Source organism: Rhinolophus hipposideros (assembly GCF_964194185.1).
Source record: "Rhinolophus hipposideros genome assembly, chromosome: 24".
In the NCBI taxonomy this organism is placed as follows: Eukaryota; Metazoa; Chordata; class Mammalia; order Chiroptera; family Rhinolophidae; genus Rhinolophus; species Rhinolophus hipposideros.
The window spans coordinates 477,011-490,953 of NC_138070.1; the positions used below are offsets into that span (position 1 = coordinate 477,011).

Genomic DNA, 13,943 nt, shown 5'->3' on the forward strand with positions numbered 1-13,943 from the left:
GGTCCGCCTGCTGTGGGGATGGTGGCTTCTTCTCCCCATGTTTGCTGCTGTCAGGAAGCAGGGGCTGGGCACAAACCACAGGTGCCCTACCAGCAGCCTGCGGCTGGGGTGCGGGAGCTTGGAGAAGTGTGCTAGGGTATGCATGTGTGCACACTGTGTGTGCACGAGCATGTACATGTTTACATGTGTGTATGGGGTACATGTGTGAGTGTGTGCACGTGTTTTGCACGTGTGTACCTGTTTGCGTGTATGTGTGCGCACATGTGCGCGTGTACACGTTTGCATGTGTGCACATGTGTACGTGTGTGACTGTGCACGTGTGCGTATGTATGTGTGCCGCATACTCATGGCAGAGACCCGGGTTTTGGGGTCTCGCGCACTCAGTGCCCTTCCTGCCTCGCTTCCCACCTTGAAGAACCCAGGAGTGGACTTCGGGGACGTGTCTGAGCGGCTGGCCCTGCGCCAGAGGCTGAAATGTCGCAGCTTCAAGTGGTACCTGGAGAACGTGTACCCTGAGATGAGGACTTACAACGATACCCTCACGTACGGAGAGGTACCGCCTCCACTGGGATGGCTGCTCCGGTCAGGCAGGCTTCCCCCAGGCCCCACGCCCACCTGCCCATGTCCTCACACCGCAGCCCCCAGCCCCAGTGTGTTCCCACCCGTACCCTCCCCTGTGCCCGTGTGCATGTCCGCGGACACCAGACAGCAGCACAGGTGCATTCCCCTGGGCGAGTCCCACATCTGCAGGGGCCCAGTCTGTACACTAAGGTGAGGGGCGTGTCTGGGTGTGCCTCCCCATGACAAGCAGGTCATCCCTTCAGAGACGCCCAGCCAGTCCCTTCCTGCGAGCTCCCCCACCCCTGTCCCCCTGCCCCAGTGCCCTCCCCCTCCCCTGCTTCTCAGCCACCCCTGGGCATCAGGCTCACACTTTCCCGAGACTGGCCCAGAGCAGGCTGCTCGGCCAGTCAGGGGACGCGTGTGTGAAGCCCCCTCCAGCCTCGCCTGCACCTGGGGACGCTCTGCCAAGGATTTCTCCTTTGGTTTCTGGTTGTAGGTGAGAAACAGCAAAGCCAGTGGCTACTGCTTGGACCAGGGAGCAGAGGACGACGACCGAGCAATCCTCTATCCGTGCCATGGAATGTCCTCCCAGGTAGGGCTGTGACTTCCCCACGGCAAGTGGGAGGCGGTGCCCCAGGGGGCCTGCTGGGTGTCCTGGCCCCTGAAGCCAGCGCAAGTGGCGTGGGGTCCTTCAGGTCACGCTCGTGGTCACACTCATGCCAGCTGCTCAGCCTTTGGTGCCTCGGGCCTCGGCTGTCCCACCCCTCAGAGGGGACGATGACTCTGCCCACCTCTCAGGGCTGTCGTGGGGGCCAGCGTTTGCCACCATGTCGATGTTGCCTCGCAGACAGGGGCCCTTCACACACGACGACGCTGCCGTTTATGGAGCACTTTACATTGAGTGCCCACTGGGCCCTCACCAGAGCCCGAGAGGCAGGCACTGTCATAGCTCCTGCTACCATTCATTGCACACGAGGACACCCAGGCACAGAGAGGTCACACAGCTGGGCAGGGGCCAGAATCTAGAGCAAACAACCTGAACGAGGCCTGGCACACATGACCTTGGGGCCGTCCTCATGTGTTCGCCTTGTGATTCAAGGTCAGATGAGGTGAACTGGCACCTGTGAAATTCTCCTCCCTGAGGGTGAGGTGCTGGGCCCCATAGGGTGAAGCTCTGAGCAAAGTTCTAGGGGACCAGGGGAGCAGGGACATCGGGAGGCCGACCCCATGTGGGGTCCCCAGGCACACCAGGTGGCCCGGGAAAGCCGGCTCTGGTGACAGGGACCCCTGGCCCAGCCCAGCCCAGGAGGCGGCACCTCGGGTCACGGGCCGCTCTCTGGCCTCTCCCAGCTGGTGCGCTACAGCGCAGAGGGTCTGCTGCAGCTGGGCCCCCTGGGCTCCACTTCCTTCCTGCCCGACTCCAAGTGCCTGGTGGATGACGGCAGGGCGCGCACACCCGCCCTGAAGAAGTGCGAGGACGTGGCCCGGCCAGCCCAGCGGCTGTGGGACTTCACCCAGGTCAGTGGGCCCCTCAGGTCAGCCCGTGGCGGGGAATTGAGGGCAGTGGGAGGCCTGAATCCGCTGCTCCCACGTGAACCCCATCTCACAGAGGTTCGGTGGCTTGCCAGGGTCACGGCCAGGAAGCGCCAGCTGCTCTGACCAGTCCTGGGCCCCACACCCCCTCCTCCTCCAGCCTCCTGGTGAGGGGTTTTTGGGAAAGGATAAGGTGTGACACCCACCTGAAGCCCACCCCCAACGCTACAGGCCAGGGGGCCAGCCTGTAACTCCCTAGGCTCTGCTGGAAACAGCTCCCCCTCCACCCCGGGGCTTTTGGGGGCTGCTGGGCTCGAATCCCAGAACCTGAGAACAGACCTGTGGGCTGACACGTTTAAAGCTGGCCTCCCTGCCTGGACGGATCAGCAATCTGTGCCCCCCGCCCAGAGCTCTGCCCATTCCTCATGCAGGCCCCTCCCTGGACCGAGGCATGCAAACAGCACACACAACATCAGTGTGCAGCTGGGTGGACCCAGTGCCAGAAAGGGCGCTGAACGTGTGTCCAGCCACCACCCAGGGTCCCGAGGCCACGTCCCTTCTACTCTCTGCCTGGGGTCCTCTCGTCCTGAGCCCCACGGATCTGCTCCCTGCGCCTGCCCCCGCACCCCGCCCAAGCTCCTGTTGGGCAGCATGTGTCATCTGGAGACATTGTGATCTCTGCTTCACCTCACACACCCTCTGCCAAGGCTCCTGCTGAGCAGACTCGTGACACGTAAATGTGTGACACTGTGTGGGGCTCTGGTTATGGAGAGGCTGCAGGGATGAGCAGGGCCAACAAAGGTCAGTGGTCCCCAAGAGGCGGGGCCTGGGACCGGGTCAGTGAGGGCCAGACTCAGTGAGGACACAGTTGGAGAAGGACAGAGAACAGACAAGAGATGGTCCTGGGGTGTGCAGGCTTGGGCCAGGGCCCCGTGTGTGTGGGGACCAGAGGGCCTGTAGAGGTGACTGAGGGCAAATGACCAGCCAGGAGCCAGGGAGGGGCCTGCACGGGGGGAATGCCATCTCAGGGGTCCTGGACTCTGGTGTCCTGGGGACTCCTAAGACCCCGGGAGCAGGGCAGGCGAGTGGGGGGGGTACATGCAAGGACAGAGGGACGAGGGGACAGACCGGACCCTGAGTCTCCAGCGGCTGTGAGTGACCGCACGGGCTTCCTTGCCTTACTCCCCGGATGCTCTCAGGACGGCCCCCAGGCGTTCATGCTGACTCAGTTTCCCTCCCCTGAAGAGCGGCCCCATCGTGAGCCGCGACACCGGCAGGTGCCTGGAGGTGGAGCTCTCCAAGGACGCCAACTTCGGGCTGCGGCTAGTGGTGCAGAGGTGCTCGGGGCAGAAGTGGACCATCAGAAACGGGATCAAGCACGGGCGGCACTGACCCCGGCCCCCTCGCCTCCCCCAACACAGACGCCGAGGGCCTGGGACAGCCACCCTGAGCTAGTGCCCAGAGCTGGCTGTGCCCTCACCGTCTCTGGCTGGGACCTCCTGCCTGCTGGCGTGTGGCTGGGTCCTATCCCCTGGGACGGCGAGGGCCTCCCTGCGTGCTCTGGAGGACGATGCTGGGATCGGCCCCACCAGGAGCACAGCCCTCCCAGCCGGGGTCGCTGACAGCAACTCCAGCTCCAAACCATGTGCCTTTCCCACGGGACTCTTGCCCAGCCGCCCAAACAGCCACCTCTTCTGCATGTGCTGAAGCCCCTGTACAGCCCCCAGGCAGAACTGCCCCCTGTGAACTCAGAGGGCGGCAGGCTGCCCCTCGCTGCCCTCCTGTGGTCACCCCATCGGACTCCAAGAGCCAGAAGAGCGGAGCCTCTCCACCCGCGCTGGTGAGACGGGAAATGGGACGCCAGCCGCTGTGTCCCAAAGACAGCCCCTGGGCAATGTTGGGAGAGGGCGCCCATGTGACTGCTTCAGTCCAGTGAAGAGTGGGTTAAAGGCTACAGACCTGTGTCTCGGCCACCGGAGTCGGAGCTGGTCGGCTGGCCAGGGGAGGGTCCCTGTCCCAGCGTCTCACCCAGCAGGGTCAGCCAACGAGGACCCACGGCCCCTCACCTGTTTTATAAATAAAGTTTTATCGGCACATGGCCACACCCTCCCTGTTGATGTACTGTCCACGGTGGGGTGGTGGCTTTCAGCTCCGGGGGTTGAGAAGCCAACCCCCCACACACCGTCCAGGGCTGTCCTGGGGCCTCCATCATTGGTGGTGGGAGAGGGGAAGCAGGACAGCAGTCCCTGGGGCGTGAGGGCTCTGACCTGCGCTTGGGGTCAAGGGGGCATTTGTGGTTTTCTTGCCGCAGGAGAAGCAGAGCCTGCCCTTCACTGTCCTCCAGCCCTGGCCCAGTGGCACATGCCCTTCCCTGACACACGGCCCACTGGGCATGCACCCCAGAGTCCTCTCCTCCACTTCTCCCTGGGGACCCGACCCCCCATTCCTTCTGGCCTTGCTTTCTGCACCTGGGAGAAGCTCAGCAGAGAATTCTACTGGCTCCAACCTGTATCCCCCAAAACTCTCTGTTTCAGATTTCCCCAAAATTTTAAGACAATGATGGAGCAAACAGCTGGTAGTGAATGAGCCTCAAAAGTCAGTTGCTAGTGAAGGACCCACGCGCTGGGTCCACAGAATCCAGAAGTTTCCCATGCAGCACTGCTAGGGTGCAGGGCACACAGGCTGGGGTTTAACATGGGAGATACCACAGCCTCCAACTTACACACGTGTGTTACGGTCCATTAGGCAAGTTGACAGTCAAAGGGGCTGGTTTGCAGTCTGCACAGGATCTCACGGAAAACCTGACACCTAGAAAAGCCCTTCTCAACTTCTCCACAAACCTCCGTCTGGGAGGTGGTACGTCCCGTGTCTCAAAGCCTGCTCTGCCCGTCAGGGTCCTGCTGGCACAGGGCTTGTGAGGGTGGAGGTGACTGGGAGGGGACACTGAGCTGGGTCCCCGGGCTGTGGGACAGGCGGTCACCCCTGTCCTCTGTGGGGAGGCGCCGGATGCTCTCTGGCATGAGGCTCTGAGTCCATTGTAACCGAGGAGGAATGAAATGGCCTTGATAGAACACGGTCACGGAACACTCTTATTTTTCCAGTTACGCACTGCAGTCCTTACCCGCCTCATAAGGCCTGGCTTTGCCAGAAGAACTGCCCAGGAATCCTGGGGACAACTCAACGTGAAGAGCCCCCACCCAAATGTGGGCTGGAAAGACGCAGCAGGACGCCACTGCGCAGTTGCAGCTCGTGGCCAAATGGTGGCGCTGCTGAGACGCTCCCCGCGCAGTTTTGTGATGGACACTTGGTCAGGGCCGGTGGGATGTCCGGACTGGTCTGGACCTGCGTCTGCACCGCGCGCGCGCCCCACGCTGGGGCACCTCCCACGTCTTTCCAAGCCATGGTGACATGCGCTTCCATCGAAGTGCCCTGGGCCCGAAAGCCCGCCCAGCCCCATTTCCTGCAGCCTCTAGCCTCTCGCTTCTTTTGCCTAAAGACACAACTGTTTTTCTTCTTTGCCTGTTTTAAAAGCACACGCTTTCCACGACGCAGGTCCAGGATTTCATACCCCAATCCTACCTTCCTTCCACTCTGCCTGGCCACCTAGCTTTTTGTTTGTTTCTTTTTAAACAACAGTCGTGTTTTAAATGGCCAAGATACAAGCAAATAAAATTTAATAAAACTTAACCACTGGCCCGCTTCTTTTATTAATTCAATTATAAATTGGCTCTGTAGCAAATTCAGAAAAACCCACATCATTTGTTTAAAACGGTTCATTGATAACCAAACATAATAACCAGGGCTCTGGGAAGGGCTGTTAACAAGCTTCAGATGAAAAGCACAAACCACAGGTTTCTTTCCTCCCTTGTGCCCTTGATATAGACCATGTGTATCCAAATTTAATTTTGTCTAATAAAAACATTCATCACTCTAGTGGATCTTCCTTACAGTTCAGACCGTCTGGGTGGGGGACCCTGTGGGAAGCAGCAGGTGGTGGGATTTGGCCCAGGGAGTGGGGTCCCTGGGGTGGAGAGGTCAGCCCCAACCCCTGGAGCAGGTGGGAGAGGCAGCCCCAGAGGCCTCGGCGGGGTGCAGGCCTCGTGAGAGCTGGCCAGCCACCCCACGGGCAGACAGGAGTGAGTCTTCTCCAGTCCAGGGGAAGCTCTCATGTGGCCGTCCCTGGCCCGGAGGTGGGCTGGTCTGGAAGAGGCCATGGGATGAAGGGCACTGGAGGCTGAAGACCTCCCCACCCCGGTGTTCACCCCGTCTTGGGGCCCTTGGCCCAGTCCCAGGCACAAGCAGGGGTGGGCGCATGGTGGTTTTCCCTCCAGGGGGTCTCTGTGCATGAGTGGATTTTAGGGCTGAGCCTGGACCCGTCAGTGAGGATGGGCGGGGCTGGGGCTGAGAGGTCCGGGTGACGGGATCATGGCTTCTGGGCCTCACCTCCCCCTACACCCCTCAGGCCAGCTGCAGGGGTGTGCGACCCTGTTGGTGTCCCTCGGACCCCATACAGAAGGGCCTCAACCCGCCAGGCATACTTACCTGAAATTCCTGTTGTGTGTGAACAAGGAGACCTGCCAATCATGTGGTGGGTCCCGCCCACACGCCCCCCACTCCGAGGCCAGCCCAGGCCCTCCTTCAATAGCGACTTGCCTGGGCCAGTCATTCATTCACTCGCTCACTCGCTCATTTGTTCCACAGGCATATTCTGAGCACAGTGGCAGGGGCCAAAGGCGACAAGAGCCCCCAACCGTGAGTAGCAACACTCCCCCCCTTGCTGGAGTGCCGGGGAGAAGGGTCAGCACGCCCTGAGCCCGGTGAGTCACGAGCGGGGTCTCGGCAAACGTTTGCCTAGATAGAACTCTGTGTGTGACGTGACTTTGTAGAGCGTGACTACCTGGGATCATGAGACCCGAGTGTGATTATAATCGAAGGAAACGTGGCTTCAGTTAGCAGTGTCGACTGAAAACCAGCATTGACTGGGGGGTTAAATACCAAAAGGATTTATGTGGGGTGGGGGGAGGGAGAGGGACAGAAAGGCTGCAACCCAGTGCACGCACACACAGCAAGCCATGTGCACGCACTGCAGGTGCCGAGGTGGAAGGCACGTGGAAGAGACAGCAGCTCATGGGAGGGGCAGTCACGGCCATGGGGCTCTCACGATGACAGGTGCGAGAACTCAGTGGCCATAAGCCCTGACTCCTCCCCCAGGCCAGTCCTGTTTCGTCTCAGGCACCTTTTCAGAAGTTAGTGCCCATGAGGACGTGATTTATCCTGCCCAAATTTACAGGTCCTGTGGATGGCTGCTGGGACGCCGTGTGCTCAGAATGGTGGGGTCCCGACTCCCAGGAGGGAGTAGCCCCATCTTGGCTTCTGTCTCGCCAGGTGAGGTCGTTGGAACTGGGTCTGGGGAGGGAGATGAGGAGGCCCCTGAATTGGCCAGGATTGCTTCCCACCACTCGGAGGAATGGGCCCCCAAAACTCAGAGCAGCCTAGAGAACCCAGGTTTCATTGCCTGCAGCCAGGGCTCCTGGACGGCCACAGTCAGATGGACGACAGCGCGTGGGGCTGGAAGAAGCAGGTAGGCCTGCCTGGGCTGGGATCTGAGAATAAACGGAGGCAGGAAGAGGTGGCAGTGGCCCAGGGCCGCAGGTGGGGGCCAGGACGATTGGGGGTGAGCCCCCCCCCCCGACTCAAAGAGCCTCAAACTCCACAGAGAAGCTGCGCTGGCTGAACTAGTCCCAGGGCCCCAGGCATGTTACCACCTCATATTGATAGGGCTTTTCCCCGGACACCACAGTTAATTAAACTGACAATCTGGGTAAGTTGGTAAGTCGCACAGTTAACTGCTCGGGGATAAATAAGATGAGAAACCTTGTTTGTTATTCCTTCTTGCTCTTTTAAGCACCTGATAGTCATTTAGAAATTAAATTAACTGGCTTATCTGTGCTAATGCAATTCGACAGGGCTATCTTTTCTCAGCGACTAAGTGATGGCTGGTAGGCCTGCACCCGGTGGTCATTTCAGCACAATTTAGCCTGGGCACATCATGGGGCTTTGAGGTGATGAATTTCAAAACTGGGTTCATTTCTCCCTGAAGGTCACAGTTGAGTGGGCTCCAAGATTTGTCCTTTGTCACCTCAGAACCTGCCTACATGTGGTGTCCAGTGCAGGGTCCTGAGGCCACAGCGGCCGGTCTGCTCCCAATGGCCCCACAGAAACAGAAACGTCCTTCTTGGCTGTTGGCTCCACTGTTTCTCTGTGGGGCAGTGAGGGCTGCAGGAGGAAAGAAGGAAGAGGGGAGGGAGCGGTAGGCAAAAGACAGACCAAAAACCATTCTGGAAGAAAACAATCCAAGGGAGAGAAGAAACCATCCTGGAAGAGCGTCTTGCTTTAGAAGAACTTAAGACAACATTTTAAAAGAAGAGCTTAGCGATTAGATGGTGAAACTAAAGAATGAGGTGAAAATCACAGATTTCGAAGCTAAAGAAACAAAAGGAGGCTCAAGACACACAATATGAAACTACAAGCAGACGCAGCAGAAAACAGAATGAGCACCACTAGGAACCAAGTCGTTGGCACACGAGGAAAGCTTAAGGCCTCACAATGATTAGATTTAAAAATACTTATAAAAAAGCAACAGAAAGGTGATGAATGACTCAGAATCCACATGACGGTGACTCAGTAAAAGGATAATCGGTGGCCCTAAAAAGAAAATTTTTAAAACAGAACAGGAAGACTGGTTCAACGGATCCCAGGTGGTCGGAAACGGAACAAGGTTGTGAAACGTGGGCGCCTGGACCCTCTGTGGACAGTTAGCAGCGTGGCACCCAGCTCCTCTCCAGGTCTGATGAGGCTGGGAGGTGGGCAGCCTGTGGGAGGGGCACATGGGAATCCTTTGTTCTGTTTTGGCAGCTTTTTTTCCCCACTTAAATTATTTCAAAATGAAAAAATAAAAAACCAAGGAAACACTTTTTTAAATGCACATTTTATTATATGTAAATTATACCTGAACAAAGAAATTTTTTGTTTAAAAAGTACATTAAGTATAATTCTGCTTGGTAAATAAAACGTGTTTGTATATGCGTGCTGTTGACCCCAAGAAGGAATATACCTGCAGAGAAGGATTCCTTGTGGTTAACTTGGCCCAAATTCATAACCAGACTCTAGCAGCCAATGTTTACAGAGGCCTCGCATGCGGGCTGCACTTCAGGAAAAAGCTGCGGCCTGAGCTGCCAGCCTCCTGACTGTGTTCTTGCCACCTGAGCCCACCCTTATAAAGGAGTTCCTGGTATTGTATTTTGACCAATGGGCTGAGACCTGCCCTGTCCAATCACAGCTGTGCAACTATAGCCTCATTTGCTTCTTCACTCACCAATCAGAGTGGCTCCATAATCACTAATTAGGACAGTGCTATTTGGACCAATCAGACTGAAACTTTAGATCCCTCATTTGCATAGAAATGGACCAAACAGGGACCAGGGTGGGCACCGTCTATGAAAGCGGCCTCCCCTTTGTCTCGGAAAGCACAGTTTTGGTTTCCTCTGGAGGCTGTCTCTGATTTGCAAGCTGTTCACCTGAATATAGTCTATCCTTTTACCACACCCCAGACTGGGGACTCCTGTTGGCATTGGATGGGTGGCAGCAAACTTGTTGACAATGCAAAGAGGTTTAGAAGCAAATATACCTGAACACCAGTGATTATGTATCAGTAGTGAGTTTAAGGAGAGGTGTTTTGTGTATTAGTTTGCTTTTCTGTTCTACTATAAGAAAATGATATTCTACATTTTCCATGATTATAAGTTGCAGTTATAATTAATATCTATAGTAATATTAATTTTATTTGTTTAAGTAATATAAATTATTTAAATAAACAATTTATTCATTATTATCTAGTTACTATAATGAATAACTATAACTAATAAGTAGTATGTATTGATTTTATATTTATAGTGAATAATTATATCATAACAACTATGTTACTCATTTAAAATAATAGTTATAGTTATAATTTATATAGTTATTCCATAATAGTATTTCTAATATTATTCTATAACAAAAAACAATTAGTTTTTAAATCGGGGTGAGTGGAGGGGGGCCCCCGGGGTCTACTGTGCTGAAGGGATCCAAAGGGACCCCCTCAGGCCCGTTGGCAGCTGGGGGTGTCCACTGTGTGTCACCAAAGCCTCCTGCCTGGTGGGGTTTCTGGGCAGCCCCTTCTGGGTCCTTGACATGTTCCCACCTGTGATTCAGAGCAGGGCCTGGCTATTCAGGCCCCCAGATTCGCCACCCCCCCCCCTTGCTCCTCAGAGGCAGATGATAATTTGTGACCAGCCAAAGCCACCAGTCCCAGCTCCTGGGCGTCCTGGTGTCCCAGCGTCATATGCAGGCTGCTCTCCACTTGCCCTCTCCTGCCAGACGACAGTGCCAGGCCTGCTGCTCGTCCTGCAGCCCCCTTCACGATGCCCTGTAATTTAATTCCCTGTCTATCCCCAGACAATGGAGAGTAATTGCTTTAGGAAATGTCCTTAGTTACAGGAAAAGCAAGTTCACGTCTGCCCAACACCACCCTTTAGACTCAGTGAAGCCTCTTAATACATTTCTCCGTTAAACTGTGGTCCCCACCCCAGACAGGCTCCATCCTCAGAGGTCGAGAGGCCCGAGCTGGCCCTGGGAGCAGGGGAGGGGAGAGAGGGGGGCGCCACAGACCCCTCTGCTGGCTCCTGTGAGCAGAGGCCGGCCCCACCCTGGGGTTTCCACCAGGTGGGGCTGAGAATTTGCATTTCTTTTTTATCTTAGGATACAAAAGGTATTTTACTATATATTATAAAGAACCATATTAAAACACATAACGAACATCTACAAATCAGAAGAAAGAAATCAGATGGATCGTGGGCCAGATACGTGACCGACTCTTCTCAACAGAGAACCTGGGAATGACAACGTTGTCACATAGACATGCTGTAACCACGGGAACAGCATTGAACTGTACCAGTTGTGAAGTACACCGCTCTCAAGTTCAGTGTTCTCACCACAATTAGAAAATTCCTTGAAATGAGAATAACTGGCACTTCCAAGCAGTTCCAGGCACTGCTGACGCTGCTCTGGGACCCCACTCTGAGAACCCACTCTGAGGTGGAAGGAGCCCCCACTCACTGGGAAGCTCCCAGCCGTGGGCCTCAAGCACAGATCACCTGTTACCTGGACCTCAGTACAAAGAGCCAAGAAGTGAGTCAGCAGATGCCCCATTTCGAGATGTTATTGTGATTGTGCAGCTTCTGTGTGACAGTGGGGCCTGCCGGTCACACAGGGTCTAGGCAGCCCGAGGGAGGAGCTGGGATTTGTTCAAGGGCCACAGGAAGGCACTGATGGGGTTTGCACAGGGAACAATACATCAGACCTTTTGCAAGGGTGGCCTTGCCTGCTTCTGGGCCACTGCTGGGGACTGGAGGTCCCAGCGTGAGAGCAGGAGGTGGAGGGGTCTTTATGGTCCCTTAGGCCACAGTGGGTGGCAACTTGGAGATGGAAAGAGGAAGTTGGATTTTGGGTTTGGGGTCTGCAGTGTTCCTGGCAACCCCAGGAGATACAGTTCCTTACTCAGTGGAACTGGGCACACGTGCTGGGTGGGAGGTCTGGACATGGGGGCTTGTGCCAAGTAAAGAGCTCTGCCTGGCACCTGGTGAGCTGAGCACATGCTCGCCTGATTGCACGGGGCCACCAGACTGCAGGGCCGCCGGGCGTGACAGTGGGCTTGTGGCCCCGGAGGAGGTCCTCACAGCAGGACTCCAGGTGCGACGCTTTCCCGCTGGGAATCCATCCGGCCCAGGCCACAGAGACGCTGCCCACCCCCTTGCATCTGTCCCTGCTGGCCGCCAGAGTGACTTTCCTGCGGTCAGAGCAGGTCTGTGGTAGCCCTCGCAGATGCGCCCGCTGTTTAAGCGCATGAGCGGTTAGGTCACTAAACCAGTGTCGTGCACAATCACGTCTCCACCGGGGGCCCAGGGCCCTCAACCCCCCACCTGCTGTCCTGCTCCAGCCCCAGCAGAGGCCTGCTGACCACACGGGCTGAGGGACTCCCCAGTCAGAAGATGCACCGTAGCCATAGATTTGTCCCGGCACTTGTGACAGGTCTGTGAGGGCCAGTAACGACCGGTACTTGAAGGTGAGGGGACAGTTCAGGAATGAAAGTGCACCACTCAGCAGTGAGCCCAGGAGAGGGGAAGATACGGCCCAGGCACCTCGTGTGGGAGGGGACGGGGACTCCACCAGCACTGGGCCCTTCCCTGCAGAGTATGGAGGCCTGGCGAGCTTGGGGGGCCCCAGCCTGGTCCAGGACAGTGGGCTGGGGTGGCTGTGCCGGCCTGTGATCACCCCAGGAACCTGGCTGAGAAGCTTTCGTCCTGCTCCCGACCTGGCCACCAGCTTCCTGTAGGACCTGCAGGGCCCAGCATCCGTCAGGACAGCCGAGGAGCCAGCCTTACCTGCCTCCCTCCGAGAGGCCACACTCCCCGTGCCCAGCGGTTCTGAGGTAAGTGCAAGCGCCCTGGCTGTGCGCTGGACACACAGAACCGGCTCCAGGAAGCCAGACCTGTAGTTAGCCTGAGGGCCACCCAGTGGCTTCTCGGGGACTCACAGCTTGCTGAGCCCACCCATCCACCGGACAGAGGGCACCCTGCACCCCAAGTGCTCCTGGCCTCTGCCCCTCCCCTGGTCCTGCAGTCCCAGGGCTGTGACATGTGACTCCATTGGTCCCTCCCCAAGACCACAGCCTTTGCCAGACCATTGGGAGCATTTCTCACTGGGCGACGCCACCTTCCTGCAAGGGTCCCAGTCTCCCTGCTTCTGGGAGGTCTGGCCCTCCCTCCACAGTGAGCGGGGAGGCCCCCACTGCACCCCAGCTGAACAGGCCTCAGGCCCAGATGGACCCCCTGACCGGCCTCTGGGAGCCCTGCCTGCCAACAATCGCCAGGAGTGTTTTATGAGAAAGCATTAGATTTTATTTCCCAGCTAAACAGCTACATTAGTGGGAACACTGCTTCCTTGGTCGGGGAAGAGCCGAGGTTGCTCACACGTCAGGCAGAAATGTCTGGCTGACATTTTTCCTCAGACAAGCTTACACGCCTCCTGGGGCTGGACCATGGGGAGCTCCGAGGGTGCCTTCCCGGAGGATGACGCCTGGGGCGGGCACACCCCAGGTCAGTGAGCACCGTCAGCAGCCAACCACCTCCTACCCGAAGGGGTTGGACCCCTCTATTGGGCCAGCTTTGCTGAGGCTCCCTGTGGCCAAGTGGGGGGTCCCAGTCCCATGCCCTCTCCCTCCAGCTGGGGAGTCCTGTGCTCCTGACTCCATCTTAGCACCCGCCTTCCCGGGACCCCACAGCTGCTCCCGCCAGGCTCTGTCCTGAGGGATTCGGGTCCCTGACTGCCCAGAGACCTGTGGGCAGGAGCTGTTCTGACCCATTTTACACGAGGCCGGGGCTCAGAGCAGTTCAAGAATGAGCAAGACGTTGGTGTTGAAAACCCGCATGCCCCCTGCCTGTCATCCCCCCTCCAGTCCAGGCTGACCCCAAGCCCTCGCCAGGGACACCCAGGACACAGCAGCAAGGTTTCTGAGGACTGGGAGGGACAGGGAGATGGTCCAGCCCCACTGGGCCCTTCACGGCCAGACTAGCGCTGAGGATGGGGCTGGCTTGTCCCCACGCCGATGACCAGTGACCTCAGCTGCAAATTGTCATCGTAGGCTTTGCTGAGCCGTGAGTCCTACCAGCCAATCGCTGCACCTGGCGTCTTGGGGAGCCCGGAACCACAGGACTTAAGCATCGTCACATTTCTTGGAAGGAGTGGGTCCA

General features: G+C 57.2%; 1 protein-coding gene across 5 annotated transcripts in view; it reads left to right on the top strand.

Moving 5' to 3' along the window:
• GALNT9 (polypeptide N-acetylgalactosaminyltransferase 9) overlaps positions 1 to 9,033 on the top strand; it is a 61,649-nt gene extending 52,616 nt beyond the window's left edge. Inside the window, exons 8-13 of one of the 5 annotated variants that reach the window (XR_013992459.1) lie at positions 416 to 553; positions 1,058 to 1,153; positions 1,912 to 2,079; positions 6,796 to 6,911; positions 7,385 to 7,479; positions 7,616 to 9,033. Coding sequence is in view for 3 of the 5 variants with exons in the window: in XM_081036698.1 (XP_080892824.1) it covers positions 416 to 553; positions 1,058 to 1,153; positions 1,912 to 2,079; positions 3,294 to 3,716 (825 nt within the window). In the remaining 2 variants the exon portion in view is untranslated. Of the gene's footprint in view, positions 1 to 415; positions 554 to 1,057; positions 1,154 to 1,911; positions 2,080 to 3,293; positions 5,782 to 6,795; positions 6,912 to 7,384; positions 7,480 to 7,615 lie in introns of those variants that run through there. The other 4 variants (XM_081036699.1, XM_081036698.1, XM_081036700.1 and 1 more) reach the window with 4 other exon arrangements.
• Positions 9,034 to 13,943: the final 4,910 nt, after the last annotated feature.